At 37.2% G+C, this 13,792-nt stretch overlaps 1 protein-coding gene across 3 annotated transcripts; it reads right to left on the reverse strand.

Moving 5' to 3' along the window:
• Window positions 1-7,303: 7,303 nt before the first annotated feature.
• Window positions 7,304-13,751, reverse strand: LOC113507052 (multidrug resistance protein 1B-like). 3 transcript variants are annotated; one of them, XM_026889908.1, is made up of 13 exons: window positions 13,420-13,751; window positions 13,057-13,121; window positions 12,824-12,988; window positions 12,081-12,185; window positions 11,832-11,993; window positions 11,339-11,542; window positions 10,652-10,893; window positions 10,183-10,342; window positions 9,726-9,815; window positions 9,382-9,486; window positions 8,579-8,785; window positions 8,127-8,273; window positions 7,304-7,595 (listed from the first exon to the last, which is right to left on the reverse strand). In XM_026889908.1, exons 1-13 carry the CDS (start codon window positions 13,622-13,624, stop codon window positions 7,404-7,406), a joined length of 2,049 nt encoding a protein of 682 aa, XP_026745709.1. In that variant the 5' UTR covers window positions 13,625-13,751; the 3' UTR covers window positions 7,304-7,403. The 3 variants fall into 3 exon arrangements, with proteins under 3 accessions (XP_026745709.1, XP_026745708.1, XP_026745710.1); XM_026889907.1 differs by having other exon boundaries at window positions 8,579-8,788; XM_026889909.1 differs by lacking the exon at window positions 9,382-9,486 and having other exon boundaries at window positions 13,420-13,750.
• Window positions 13,752-13,792: the final 41 nt, after the last annotated feature.

Raw genomic sequence — 13,792 nt, forward strand, 5'->3', positions numbered from 1 at the left:
GTGGGCGCACCCGTCTTCACCCGGCCTAAAGCATGACGCTCACAACTTATCAACGTTGTTTACGCACTTACTTTGCGGTTAGGCCACGGCAAATCCGCAAACAATTAATGTAATTTCACTTTTATTAAAATTGACGTTTGTTGTTCTCTAATTATTCATATTTATTTACGTTCGTCGCTTTAGTATACGTATACGTAACGGAAATAACACTGCGCTCTGCAAAATTGGTTTAAAGAGTTTTGTAATTTTTAAATATGAGTTCGACGCGGCTAATATTTATAATGAAATACAAATAACATAATGGAATAGAGGCGCGTTAAAGGAAGTACAAGAGTCACAAGTTTGAGTTCGGTAAAGAACATTCTATTATTTGTCTTCAATTCATGGAACCTCTATCTTATAGCTTATAATTTGTTACTGGCATCCCATATGCGACTATCTTGTTGAAATGCATACTTACCTCTTTTCTCTTCTCTCTCTAGTATTATTGAGGCCCCGCTTCACTTTACTTCGTTTTGCTATGTGGCCTAAAATATTATGTCGTAGATTATAAATCAGAATGTTATGTTATGTCGTATGTCGTTTGTTTCGTCATTTTTTTCTCAGCGTTGTTAGATAGGCAATGTTGGCTCCAGCGTTCTCAAAAAAGACATGTAAAAGTGATAAAATATCCTATTTCACAATATAATGATTTTACGTTAAAGAACACATAGCTGACGTCAAACACCGCCGCTCAACGAAGTCTGCAGTCGCCGAACATGCTGAAGGTTCCAGCCATTATATTAGATTTGACCAACCACAGATCCTCGCTAAAGAATCCAAATTCCTACCTAGGATGTTTCGCGAGGCTATTGAGATTAAAAAAACACCCTAATTTCAATAGAGAAGATGGCTGGAAGATATCACCTACTTGGGATCCAATAATAAATAAACTCAAGGCCAAACCCAAGAGCAGCGCTGCAAGACATCAAGACACAGTGAGCTCATACTGCGTAGGTCGGACCACAAATAATTAATTAAAATATGAAGGTAGAACGAGCAACATCTTCTGTCAAGACGAACGCCATCTCAGTCTGCCCGTGACCATGATACCTGCAATGGTTTCGAAACGTCGGGAACTAAAATCTAAAATTAAACCGCGATAAAATCCGTAAAAGTAGTTTCATTTCAATATAATGATGATGATATTTTATACCACAGGCAACATTCATTAACAGTAACATTAAGACATGCTACATAATAACCCTAATTGTTATCGAAATCGCTCGATCTATTAACAATCAATAATTACAAAGATCGGCAAAACACACACTAAATTATCTTTTAATTGAAGAATTTTAGAGTTGCTAAGATTCTGTCGCAAGGTAGAACCCCACGTAGGACAAGCGTTTGTGCGAACCATCAATGCTTGTCTAGTCTGCGTGTCTCTGACGATGTGACTTGAGTGTATGTGAAACCTCTCGCGACATGGGGATCACTTTTATCAGTGCGAGAATCTTTTTTTTATTGATAGAATTGCATGATCATTTGTGTGTTCACAATTCAAACCAACTTCTACTGTGAGCGAGCGTAGGCAGTTAATTGTATATCTTGGCCCCAATGGCCGATGAATGAATTAAAATTAGCTTAAAATAGCACTTTTCGTATTCTCTTAAGCATTTTTTCTACACAATAATAGTAAATTACGAACGGGGCGTCGTGGTCAATTCAAAGAATTTCCAATTATTGTGTTTGCAAAATGCTTAAGAGAATAGGAATAGTTTCAAATTCAAACCAATTGCCATTTTTTTTTTATCGACCGTTGTAAATTGCAGAATCGGGTCCCTGTACACTCTCGGCGACTAACTAAATACGTGAATACTGAACACCACGTTATAGTACAGTTTGTATTGCCCAATTATATTAAAAACTAGAAATTGTGTTGACATAGAATCCCACAATACATGTCTGTAGGGTCCTTACGATTATTAAAGTTTTAGTCAAATTTTGGTATGTCCGCCCTCGATTTTAGTTCGTTACGGTTAGTAAGCAAAAAAAACATATTTTAAACTCGAATTCAAAGGTATTTTTCTTACAAGTTCTGGTAAATCGTAAACTACAGGTGAAATAATCTTTTTGAAATTCGATACGTACTCCAAAAGAGATTTTTTTCAAAATTAAAATCTTAAAGGTAAAGTTTAAGTTCAAAGTTCAACCCGCTCTGGATTTATAATATGTGGGTCACTATTCTTATCTCGAACTAGGTATTCGTCGGTTTGTTAATAAAAGACCGTTGTTTTTAATAAAAGAACTGATAAATTTCGTCTTTGAAATCCTTTTCCTTCGAGATCTTCGATCGCCTTTGGACTGGTACGGTTAAAAGTCAAGAACAATTTCACAGAAAAATCCAGAATTATTATTTTGTTAATGCAAAGGAATTTGCGCTAAACGTTACTTGATCCTTTCTTTTGCTTTTAAAATAATAAAAAATTGAAGAGTTTTAGTTTTTAGTAGCGGAACCATAACCGCCATCTAGCTATTGTTTTTAGAACTATATACTCACTGTGTTGCAACCGTTATAATTAGAAACACTAAAGTAAATTTACTATTACAACATCATAAAGAGTAAGTTTTTAATTAAAAGATTGAGAGTCTTCCTATGATTACGATTTTAAATAAAAATACAATTAAAGAAAGATCAAATTCCCATTAGTTTTTCATATCCCCCATAGATGGCTCTGTAACCACTATTCTGGGGAAGCTATTTCTTTAGTGATTTTCTTCAACTAAAAATATATATGAAGCATTAAGTTAATAATAAACAAGCAAGAATAAGAAAAAAATAATGTTTTAATGTATTTTTCATTCGATTGATTAAAATGTCATTTCCATTGAAGTCGCGTCATCGCTGCACCGTCACGAATAAATAGTGTCGTGATCGAATGATCAATTAGGTATAGTTAGTAATATTGTAGTAGGAAATTTTAAAATGATAACTGCCGTCATTTAATATGATTTTGGAAAAAAAAACTAGATTTATCAGCACTAGCTGTTTCACCTATTTACGCTATAGCACATTTTTTTATTTTTACGTCTCCTACACTGTTATCTACTAGTCGGGTTTTCCCCTTAACGTTTAGGAACAATATCATATGATACATTTTAATTTGGTTCTGTATAATGCGAATATACTTTTCATTTAAAAAAATATTGGCTCACTTTATGGGTACCTACGTAGTTTATGATTATATGTATATAAGTACTATGGTAGATATATTCAAAAATGTGTAATGTAATATGAAATAACGTATTTCAAAAATCAATTGTGTTCCACTGTTGGGCTCAATCCTCTTCCCATGTACGGAAGGTTTTAAGCGCTCTCAATTTACAACGGGTTGGCAATTACAGATAACAATATAACGCAATATTTGAAATCCTGTATTCCTCACGATGTCGATTTATGACGGATTATTCACAATTAAGTAATTAGATTTGGTACAATAAAGATCCGGTGCAACGGACTTCGCAAGGAAAATTTTTAAGAAAGAAACTTCTAATTTTTTTGTGTCCGAAAAAAATATAGTCTGAAAAATAATGTCATTATGCACATACTCACCTACTTACTTTGTATATTTTAAGTACTTAAAACAAACAAGTAACAATTTGGTTCTACCACCATCATCAACCACAGCCTTTTTCCCACAGATGGGCATAGATAGGCCTAATCTTTCTCGTGCAATTTGTACGATCCTGATTCACCTTCTACTATACCCAGCATTTTTTTCTTCAAATTACATAACAAAAGAGGTCGGAACATATTCGACACTACTTTTTACTCTATTTTTGAATTTATTTTGGGCATAGAGGGGTAAGTACCGACTTCTTTTTCAACGATATCTACGTTCTATGTGCATCGTTATCTCAATTTTAGGTGCAACTACATCATAACATACTAATGTTGGTCATGCGGGTATCTTTATTATAATTCGGCACGTCTAGATTCTAGACTTGTTTGTTTGCCAAAACAATTGATGAGCGTATCGTACATAATATCTATTATACATTGTTAGATAAGTACTCACGTAAGTTAATACATTTATATTATAATGATGCGAAGTACCTAAAAAGAAGTTTTTAATAAGTTTTCTGACTATAATTCAATATAGGTTGTTGAAAGAATTATCCTTCAGCTGAGTTAAGAACTAAATTTAAATTATGTTCGAGAGCGTTACGGAGTCTTTGTCTATGTTAAACTCATATATGTATGTATACGCATCTAACCAGACGACCTCTTATTAATAAAATATAAAATAATGAAGACCGCAGTAGAAATAATATTTGATGTATCATTTTTAATTGGCACATCTCTAAAATATAACTCCACTAATACGCAGTTGTTCGGTATATCCGCAATGCGCTGATCTCGAGACGGGGCTTCCCCCGATAATGTACTTTTAAGTCGAGGAAGGTACTACTGGATTCGAGTCGAATGATTCGTTTTATTTCTCACAAATATAAAAAAAAAACTGTTATCTTCAAAATGGGATGCCATTTCCAAATAATTATAATGAGTACGAGTATGGGAATAATAAGGTAGCCATGATCAATAATGTGAGATCTTAAAATAATAACTTTAACTCTATCGCCACTTGTCAGATCGACTTGTAAAAGAAAGTACTTGTTATAAATATTTAGTACAATCTCATTCTTTACAATGTCTTTTGTAATTAGCAAAATGCATAGATTCGAGGCGCTATATCTTATCATTTTTATCTGAGTCGAATCCGCTTTTGAAAAGTGAAAACAAAGTGAGTTCGGACTGCAGAGTAATTCTGAATGGGACCATGTATAAAAGGACAGATGAACGAGTGGCGGCAGGTCATTTTCTAGACTCAGAGCAAAAGTGCGGTTCAGTTGAACGCGACTACTGCTGAATATTTAGTGCGTTACTTTCCTAAGATTATAATCAAGTAAGTGCTTTGTGCTTTATTTGTGTTTAGATAGAAAAGTGTTGGTTCCTTCCTAACTTTTTTCGGTTATTGTTGTTGTTTCAATTTACAGTTTTTCATGAGGGCGTGGTAGCTAAACTACGACATTGTCTGTCAACGGTTTTAAATTAATATTTCTTAAATCTTTGTATGTCTAGCTATCCGGCACCATCTGATCGTTTTTGATAAAACAAAAGTGACTTGCAGTATTGCGTTGTAATTGAATTGTTGATTAAGTTTCATACAAAATGGCGGCTTCTACCCTGACTTCATCTTAACAAAATTGTTCATATAGTGCTGATACTCGGTACGTACACTATAATAATCTTAGATACTACGTGGTTAAACGAATACCAAGCAATGCTGTAGAGTTAAAGGTGTTAAAGAATTAAAGTAAAAATTTAATTAAGCTGTATAGGTAGGTACCTACTTAGGTAGTTAGCATCGGCATAGCATACCTACCATAGCTTTCCGTAACTCCAGAACAAGAGTTTATATTGATTCTTGCGGCCTCTCGGTTTTGTTTTCAGTAGGTATGTATTTATTTATTTAAGTACTTACCTAGCGTGCTGTAATCATGAAAATACAATTAGCGGGTAACCTATACTTCATAGAGACCCTTGTTATGTCCAATAATTAATTACTTTAAACTTTTTCAAACCGAACGGAACTTTGCACAGTTAGAAACTATATTTTAAATATAAACATTTTAACGTGACACAGAGAAGTGTTACATAGAGGAAAGGATTATACAGGGAAAAATTGTTCGTGAGCTTCACGATGTCCCAACACACAAAATGGCGGCTACGTGTGAAATGGATCCTGGTTTCTGGTTACGAAGCATTATTGAAAAACGTTTTAAATGTGCACTTAATTTAAAACGATCAACTTATTTTTCGTATCCTAAGAAAAAAAATAACTCATTGGAACTATGTACTTCAATACAAAAATAACTCTGCTACTAATAATTCCAGACAACAATGGGTCTTCTCGCGGCCATAGCTGTGAACGTGGTAGGTGGCGCGGTGTTGTACGGCACCGGCGGTCTGCTGGCGCCGGTGGTGGCGCCCCTGCTCGGCTTCGGGTCCGCGGGCATCGCGGCCGGGTCAACCGCAGCTGCTGCTCAAGCATACTACGGCAACCTGGCTGCCGGCTCCATCATCTCTCAGCTTACTGCTGCGGCGATGGTAGCTCCTACACCGTGAGTACTTTGATTGTTACAGTCTACATTAGTCTCGTTCTAAATACATATCGGTACATATTATTGTCATTTTTACCCTTTTTAGTAACCGATTCTTGGATGTAGTATAAAGATAGTAGTCTGCCCCAGTTAGGCCTTTAGTAGTTTCGCAGTTACTGGTGAGGCGATCAAAGGTACCTGCTTGTTGAAATCTTTTGATTGAAGAATACCCCGAGAATGGCAAATATTAACAAAACACGAGTACATATTAAGTTTATACTGCAGGAACTTTTAAATAAAATAACATGAATTTTCTTTGTTTCAGATAATTTCACAACGTTCATATTAAATATGAGCTCATTTTGTCGAAATAAATGAGTGTATGAATATAATCTTACTTTCATTAATAGCATAATTTACAAAACACAAGTAGGTCAAACTATTTAGTTATCTGTGCTTAGGTTGAAGTCCAAAACAATTTTGAAAATGCAGCCGTTAAGGTTCTATACCGCTAATGAAACTCTATCACTCTTAAAAAGTACCTAACCTATGGAGTTTCTTGCCGCTTCTTACCGGAATGACATTTTGGTAGTGCGCTCTTAAAATTAATTTTCTTTGTTAAAGTTATGTAGCTCAAATCGCTGCAAAGATTAAACATTGACCTGTTTAGGAAATAAAGAACTGTAATGAAAATCACGCTACCGTTTTACGATTATTATGTTAACATTATAAGCAGCCACGTCGGTATATTGACAAGGTCAACATGTCATCCTGGTATGAATTTTTAGATTGTAATCATAATAACCGCACCAATTATCTAGATAGACAAACATCAGTAACAGAAAATTTCGCACTGATAACCTCTTTCTACGATTATTGACGATAGGGGCAAACTTGAAAACACTATATACCTTCCAATGGAAATAATAAACATACGCTACCATACTCGTACAACTGATTACCTTCGTACAACAAATATGTATAACGATATCGCACAAGTGTTATAAAGGAAAAAGTATGCTAATGATGGTTTGCAACCTCTTTACGCCTAAACGGAAAAACGATTTCGATAAAAGTTGGGCTGCGAGTAGCTAGTAGTTATAATATACAGGCTAAATTGCTACTCAAGTGGGCAAGTGGCATTTAAAAGAAATAAGATTCGTAAATGATTTACTTGGCTTCAGTCTATGGTTCCATTCATTATTCAAATAAATAAAAATATTCTATATCTATAGGGAACCATAATAAATGGAAATTTATGTAGCATTGGTGTGCAGATCGTAGTAGAGTCCCTTGAAGTCGAGGAGTTGTTGGTGTGTGCCGGCTTCCGCGACCCTGCCCGCGTTCACCACGCAGATTAGGTCAGCGTCGCGGATCGTGCTGAGACGGTGGGCAATTGTCACGCAGGTACGGCCAGCCTTCGCTGCGTCTAAAGCTTCTTGAACCACCTATATTTACGTAAAAGTCAAAGCTTAATTGTATTACAAATGCGGACATACTTGACATGCATAAACGTCGGTAGAACTACTCAAAATTAAGGACATGATGTCGGCAAGTCACGTAAATGAGTCTTTGCACTTTACGCGGTTCAATCAGATTCAGCTGTTGTTTCTGTAAACCCTGTCACGAAATAATTCGTCTTGGCTTACGTATCCAAGCAAAGACGTAATTTACTTTTTGCTGCCACATAAACTAATTTAATTCCTTAAGATCCTGTACAAGTTACATACTTATAGAATTTAAATTATATAGAAATGAAATATTGAATTGTTTCGTGACTTTGACTTGTCACTCTAGTAATGTTTGAGCGATTGGTCAGCGTGAGCTCTCGGAGAAAAAGAACATAGATAGACCCAGGTGTGACAACGGTAAAATATGAATAGAAAAATTAAGTATAAAAATATAATTTACAAGCTTACCTAAAAATATACATTTTTTTAAAACGTTGACTGAATCGACTGTAATAACTCTGTACTAACCTTTTCACTTTCTGTATCTAACGCACTGGTCGCTTCGTCTAAAAGGAGTATCTTCGGCTGTCGAATGAGAGCGCGTGCTATAGCCACCCTCTGCTTCTGCCCGCCTGACAACTGCATGCCTTTCGAACCAATGTTTGTTTCGTACCCCTAAATGCCATTATTAATTACATTCATAAATAATTTTGTTTTTACTGGTCGGAATTTTGACATTTCTTCAGTTGTTTTCTCTATACATGAAATACCTTTTTGGTTTAGCCGGTAAGTATAAATTGAATCAATTGTGCAAGTGATTTGCAAATGGAGCGCAAAACAACTAGCAACAACGGGCCGGCATTTGTTTTCTTTGTTCTTCGTAGTAAAACTTAGTGGAAACGCTATAAGTACATACAGAATAACAATTGAAAATATCAGTGAATTTATCAGTCTCCAAAAACTACGCAAATTAAACATACCTGAGGCAAGGACACGATAAAATTATGTATGTTAGCTTGCTGAGCTGCATCGACGATTTGCTGATGCGTGGGAGGTCCATCATTAGCACCATACGCAATGTTCTCGGCGATGCTGTAGTCGAAGAGCACGGGCTCCTGCGAGACGAGGCCGAAGCCCGCGCGAGCCTCCGACACGCGCAGCTTCGGTAGAGGCAGGCCGTCCAGACACTGCTGGCGCCGGAATACAGAAGTCAAAAGTAAGGAAGGTTAAAGGTATTCGAGGTGATCAAATGTAATGTAATGAGGGCTAGTAACTAGCTAACATGACATGCTAATCAGAAGCGTACTGGTAAGTTACGTCACACGAGATTTTATTTCACTGCAACCCTTGATTTTGGTCTACGAGATAAAAGAAAAAATACGATCCAATATTTTTGTAAATCTGTCGATGGATATTTTTTTTATCAAATCCCTTTGCATTCCCCCTGTAGGTACGTAACAGAATGATCTTCTTCGATATAATATTTTCTGTATGTCACTGAGAAAAACTTGTGCTTAGTGAATATCATATTGGTTGACCAATTTTTGTGGCTAGCAGTACTTTGCTTGCTATGAAGAGTAACTTATAATAGCGTAACTGTTTACCATGCCAATAACTACACATTCATACCATCATACTGAGTTGCATTTCCCTTACTTAGAGACGCACTTTAAACCTAGAAGTTTGTGATCTCTTTTTTCTCTCTTTCCTTATTTTTTATAACGCTGCATTTGGACATTACATATAAAACACTTTATTGAAAAGCACATTGACAGTTACTAACGACTAGTCCTGCGTCGGGGTCGTAGTACCTCTGCATGAGTTGCATGACAGTGCTCTTACCACAACCGCTGCGACCAACTAGTGCTATTGTTTTACCCTTATCAACCTGCAAAAATATATATTTGAGAAGATGTTCTAACTGTATGAAAGTTGAACTTGTACTCGGAGTGTTAGATTCCTGGACGAAGAGAAGAGAGAAAAGAAATATGCAGTTCAATGCACTTACGTGGATAATGAGTTATTATGATTAACATGATTAACTATTGTCTAGTGAATATGGTGTAACTTGTTCCGATACTCGCTGATATAGAAACCATGTTTCTGAAACATCACAGCTTTACTTACCTGTAAGTCTAGCCCCCGCAGCACTCGCACTCCCGGTCTACTGGGGTACCTGAACTCAACGTCTTTAAGGCTCGCTTCGCCTTTTGATTTCTGAAATAATATTTCTTATTGTACTTGATCATTGGTGAACTTTTGTGGATGACGTTTTTCGCATATAAGATCAATAGGTATTACTTTCAAACTTATTTTTATCACTTATTATAACTAAACTACCCTAATAGGCACATATACAATAATACTTAAATCCTGTATTTATGCCTTACCTACTTGTATGTAACAAAAATACCAATACATAGCTAAACAAAATAAAATCTAAACGGTCCACCCCATAAAGTAAGACTGTCTCATTTGAGGAAGCGAGGAGCAGCATCACACTGCGTAGAGCGTTGTCCCTCTTCCACAACTACAAGTCTGACTCTCAGACGGTGTTAGGCATCTACAAGAAGAAGTATCTCACAAAGGGAGTGACGATAGGTATGTCCGGGTCACAGATCAGCGGCTTGGTGTTGAGGAGCGCGACGATTCTGGACGCTGCGTTTATGCCCTTCTGAAACTCCGGCGCGAACGTGAACGCGTTCTGCGCCTGGCCCGACGCCATTTGCAGCGACTGTGTAGTACTGGGGATAATTTGCACGTATGACGTTTCACAATTTAGAAAAACTAATGTCTACAAAATGTTTCTTGAACTCACCACTACTTTAGTGCCACAACACACACAATATTGATTGCAAGTAACTGGTATTTGCTTAATTTCTCTTTTAAAGGTATTTTTCTCAAAAAGTAATATATCAACCTTTTGAAGAACATGATTAATTTTAGACAAGATCTTCATGTTTTCACAAGCTTGTTTTATATAGGGAATATAAAGCTATACTTGGATGAAAAATTACCTTGAGTCAAACACAAAAAAATAGTAGGTTACTTACACTAAGATATCTTCATAAGCAACGCCTTCAGCAACAATAAGATGTCCCCCATAGGTGAGGGCGGCGGCGTTGACGAAGTTGAAGATGGAGCGCGATAGGCCGGCGACGAGCCCGCGGCAGTGCGCGGCGCGCGTGGCCACGCGCAGCGCCGGCGCCAGCGCGCGCACGTACTCGCGCACGAACATCGCCTCGCGACCCAGGCACACCACCGTGCGGACGTTCGACACCGCCTCTATCGCTATCTAACCCACTTCCACCGTTATTTAAATTACCACCCGCATTATATTCACAACTTTAAAACTATGTGAGTATCAGATATCTATAGATATGGATAGACTAGATTAGATCCTGAAACGGAACGAATGATTGTACTCATCACTTAGTTTTCTGCCCTGGGTGGGATTTGAACCCCTCAATCCTCATCAATACCTTGGAGTATCTTTTATTTTTGCCAAGGGACGCAATTTAAAAAGACTTCTGATGAACTGATGTGGATCATGTGCCATCATCATGTATGTGGTTTGAATGACAGTTAAACCTTCCACGGGTTAAATAATTAAATTACTTAGATCGGGAGTTGTGGAAATAATGTAAATCAATGGAAGAAGATAACCATTTTGTACAATTGGGCAGAATGCTGGAAGAGGTCGTCACAGTCATCTAATTACACCATTTGGAAAGTTATACCTTCGTGCTTTCTTCTAAACACTTTGCATTTCCAAAAGATTCTTGGTTGATAGCTTTAGACTGCTGGTACACAACGAATACGACGAGTGGTAGGAAGGCGAGCGCGACCAGCCCCACTCGGTACTCGAACATCATGGCCAAGCATAGTGCCAGACCGATGGAGCCCACGCCTTGTAAGCATATACCTATCCGCTGGCCTGTGGCCTATGGAAAAATAGGCCTGCATTAAATAATCATAAGAACAGATTTAAATGTAAAAAAATGAGCCCGTAGCAAATTGCTCAAATTATTTAGTTCCCGATTAAGACCCCAATAGCTATACTATCACTTGTAAAAAATACTTTGTCTACAGGGCACCTATTGAATATTTGACGGAAAGTCACTTATGCTCAAACCTCGATATTACATGTGTCAAAGGCGAAAGGACTTATAATGCAGCTATCGACCCTGATTACAGTACTCTTCACTGCAACGTTTGTGTTGTTGAACTCACCCCTTGTACATATGCGGCTTCGGCAGAGAGCTTAGCACACAAAGCGCCAGTAGAGTTAGCTCGCTCATCGAAATAAGCAATATGCTGTTTTAGTAAATGTCCGAACATTTGAGAACGTAACCTCTCTGTCAAATATGCTCCTGCTACACCGAATGACATCGCCTACAAAATAATGTTGTATCATATTTTTACTTGTTACATCTTCACCTGGGTTTTGTTGAACAATTAATAGAATTAATAATCACATGCCTCGATCAAATTCGACGTGCCCATCACTACTCCAATGAATAGGCAGACTATTGACACCCCTTTAACTTTCTCCATTAACTTGTTGGGGTCAGGGTCTGACATAGACTGCAAAATCGAAACGGTTAGCTTTAGTGGCGATGGAATCCGCAACCTTAAAGCTGTTTATCTGGTAAGTGGAGTAATACAGCTTTCATAACATCTATACTAATATATAAAGCTGAAGAGTTTGTTTGTTTGTTTGTTTGAACGCGTTAATCTCAGGAACTACAGGTCCAAATTGAAAAATTATTTTTGTGTTAAATAGACCATTCATCGAGGATGGCTTTAGGCTATAAACCATCACGCTGCGACTAATAGGAGCGAAGATACAATGGAAAATGTGAAAAAAACAGGGCGGGTATAAATCATAACTTATATCTTCTACCCACAGGGACGAAGTCGCAGGCAACAGCTAGTAACATATAACAGGACAATAACTTTTCTAAAGCCGCAGTATTCGATTAAATCCTATTATTCTGAAAGGTGACCATAACCTGGCTTGTGAAACTGTGAGAGAGAAGTTTACTTTTAATTGAACTTGGAGCAGATCTCTTGCAACCCCAAGAATAATAATTTAATAACATTGCCTACAAATATCCCTCTATTGCAATCAGACTTCATGACCACGAATTCAGATTCTAATTTCCACGTTCTCTTCAAAAGTTAGATCCTGCCTTAAGATTTATATAAAAAAAGTCACTCACACCGAACAAATCTCCGAATATGACAATAAATAACGGCATCGAGAACCCAATAACAACGGAGCAAATAGTGCCGGCGACCATCCACTTCCATTCCTTCGACTTCATAGCCATGACGCGCCAGAACGATACTCGAGGCACTTCAGGCTGCTTCTCATCTTCCATCGGCTTGCAAATTATCAAATATTTATACAAGTATATTTCACATTTCAATACAAAAAATACATTTAACTTACTGCCAGTTCTTCTTCATCTTCGGTTTCAGATAATTTCGATTCTTTTCCTGTGATCCTTGCCTTTTCTGCAAAATCAAAAACAATTCAAAATTGAAACCCCATATCTAAATAAAAATGACCATCATAAGGTTCCCGTAGCCTGGCAGTATTCCCCATGCGACTAGACAAACTATCTACTACTTACCAGTTTGTGATACGTAACCAGACTTAGCCAAAAACAGAACTAAACAAAATTTCTCTCTTAGGTATCATACCATGCTTGTCATTGTCAATTGGTAAGGAGATTAAGTGAAAAATAAATAGTAACGAAATTAATAGGTAGTGCTGTAATGATGTTTAGTGAAAAGACCTTATTGACCTGACCTTCTCTCCCGGCTAGTTCTTGGGGTTCCTGTACCGAGACCATGTCGTAGTAGTGTGCCTTGTTGGCTATGAGTTCATCGTGCGTGCCTGTCTCTACGACCTCTCCGTTTTTCATCACGTATATCATGTCAACGTGTCTGATAGTCGATAAACGATGAGCCACTACAACTGTCGTGCGTCCTTGCGCTGCCTGGCATCGAAACATTTTTAATTAGGGAATAGTAGAGACTACTAACACTACTTGAAATGAGATGTATATTATTTAAGGTAATGTAATTTTGCATATATTGCAGTTATCGCCACTGGTATTCAAGTATTGCCAGGTAGAACTGCAGAAAAAAACAAAACAAACAAACGTTTTGCCACAAACAAT

The sequence above is a fragment of the Trichoplusia ni genome, unplaced genomic scaffold (assembly GCF_003590095.1).
Source record: "Trichoplusia ni isolate ovarian cell line Hi5 unplaced genomic scaffold, tn1 tig00000433, whole genome shotgun sequence".
NCBI lineage: Eukaryota > Metazoa > Arthropoda > Insecta > Lepidoptera > Noctuidae > Trichoplusia > Trichoplusia ni.

Bases quoted from the DNA above. Each gene is read 5' to 3' on its own strand.
- LOC113507052 (XM_026889907.1), bottom strand. From the start codon at position 13,624: ATGTTTCGATGCCAGGCAGCGCAAGGACGCACGACAGTTGTAGTGGCT. The intron at 10,343-10,651 runs GTAAGTAACCTA...AATTATCCCCAG, and splicing joins GCTTATGAAGATATCTTAGT to TACTACACAGTCGCTGCAAA. The intron at 8,789-9,381 runs GTTAGTAACTGT...TTCCGGCGCCAG, and splicing joins ACCCCGACGCAGGACTAGTC to CAGTGTCTGGACGGCCTGCC.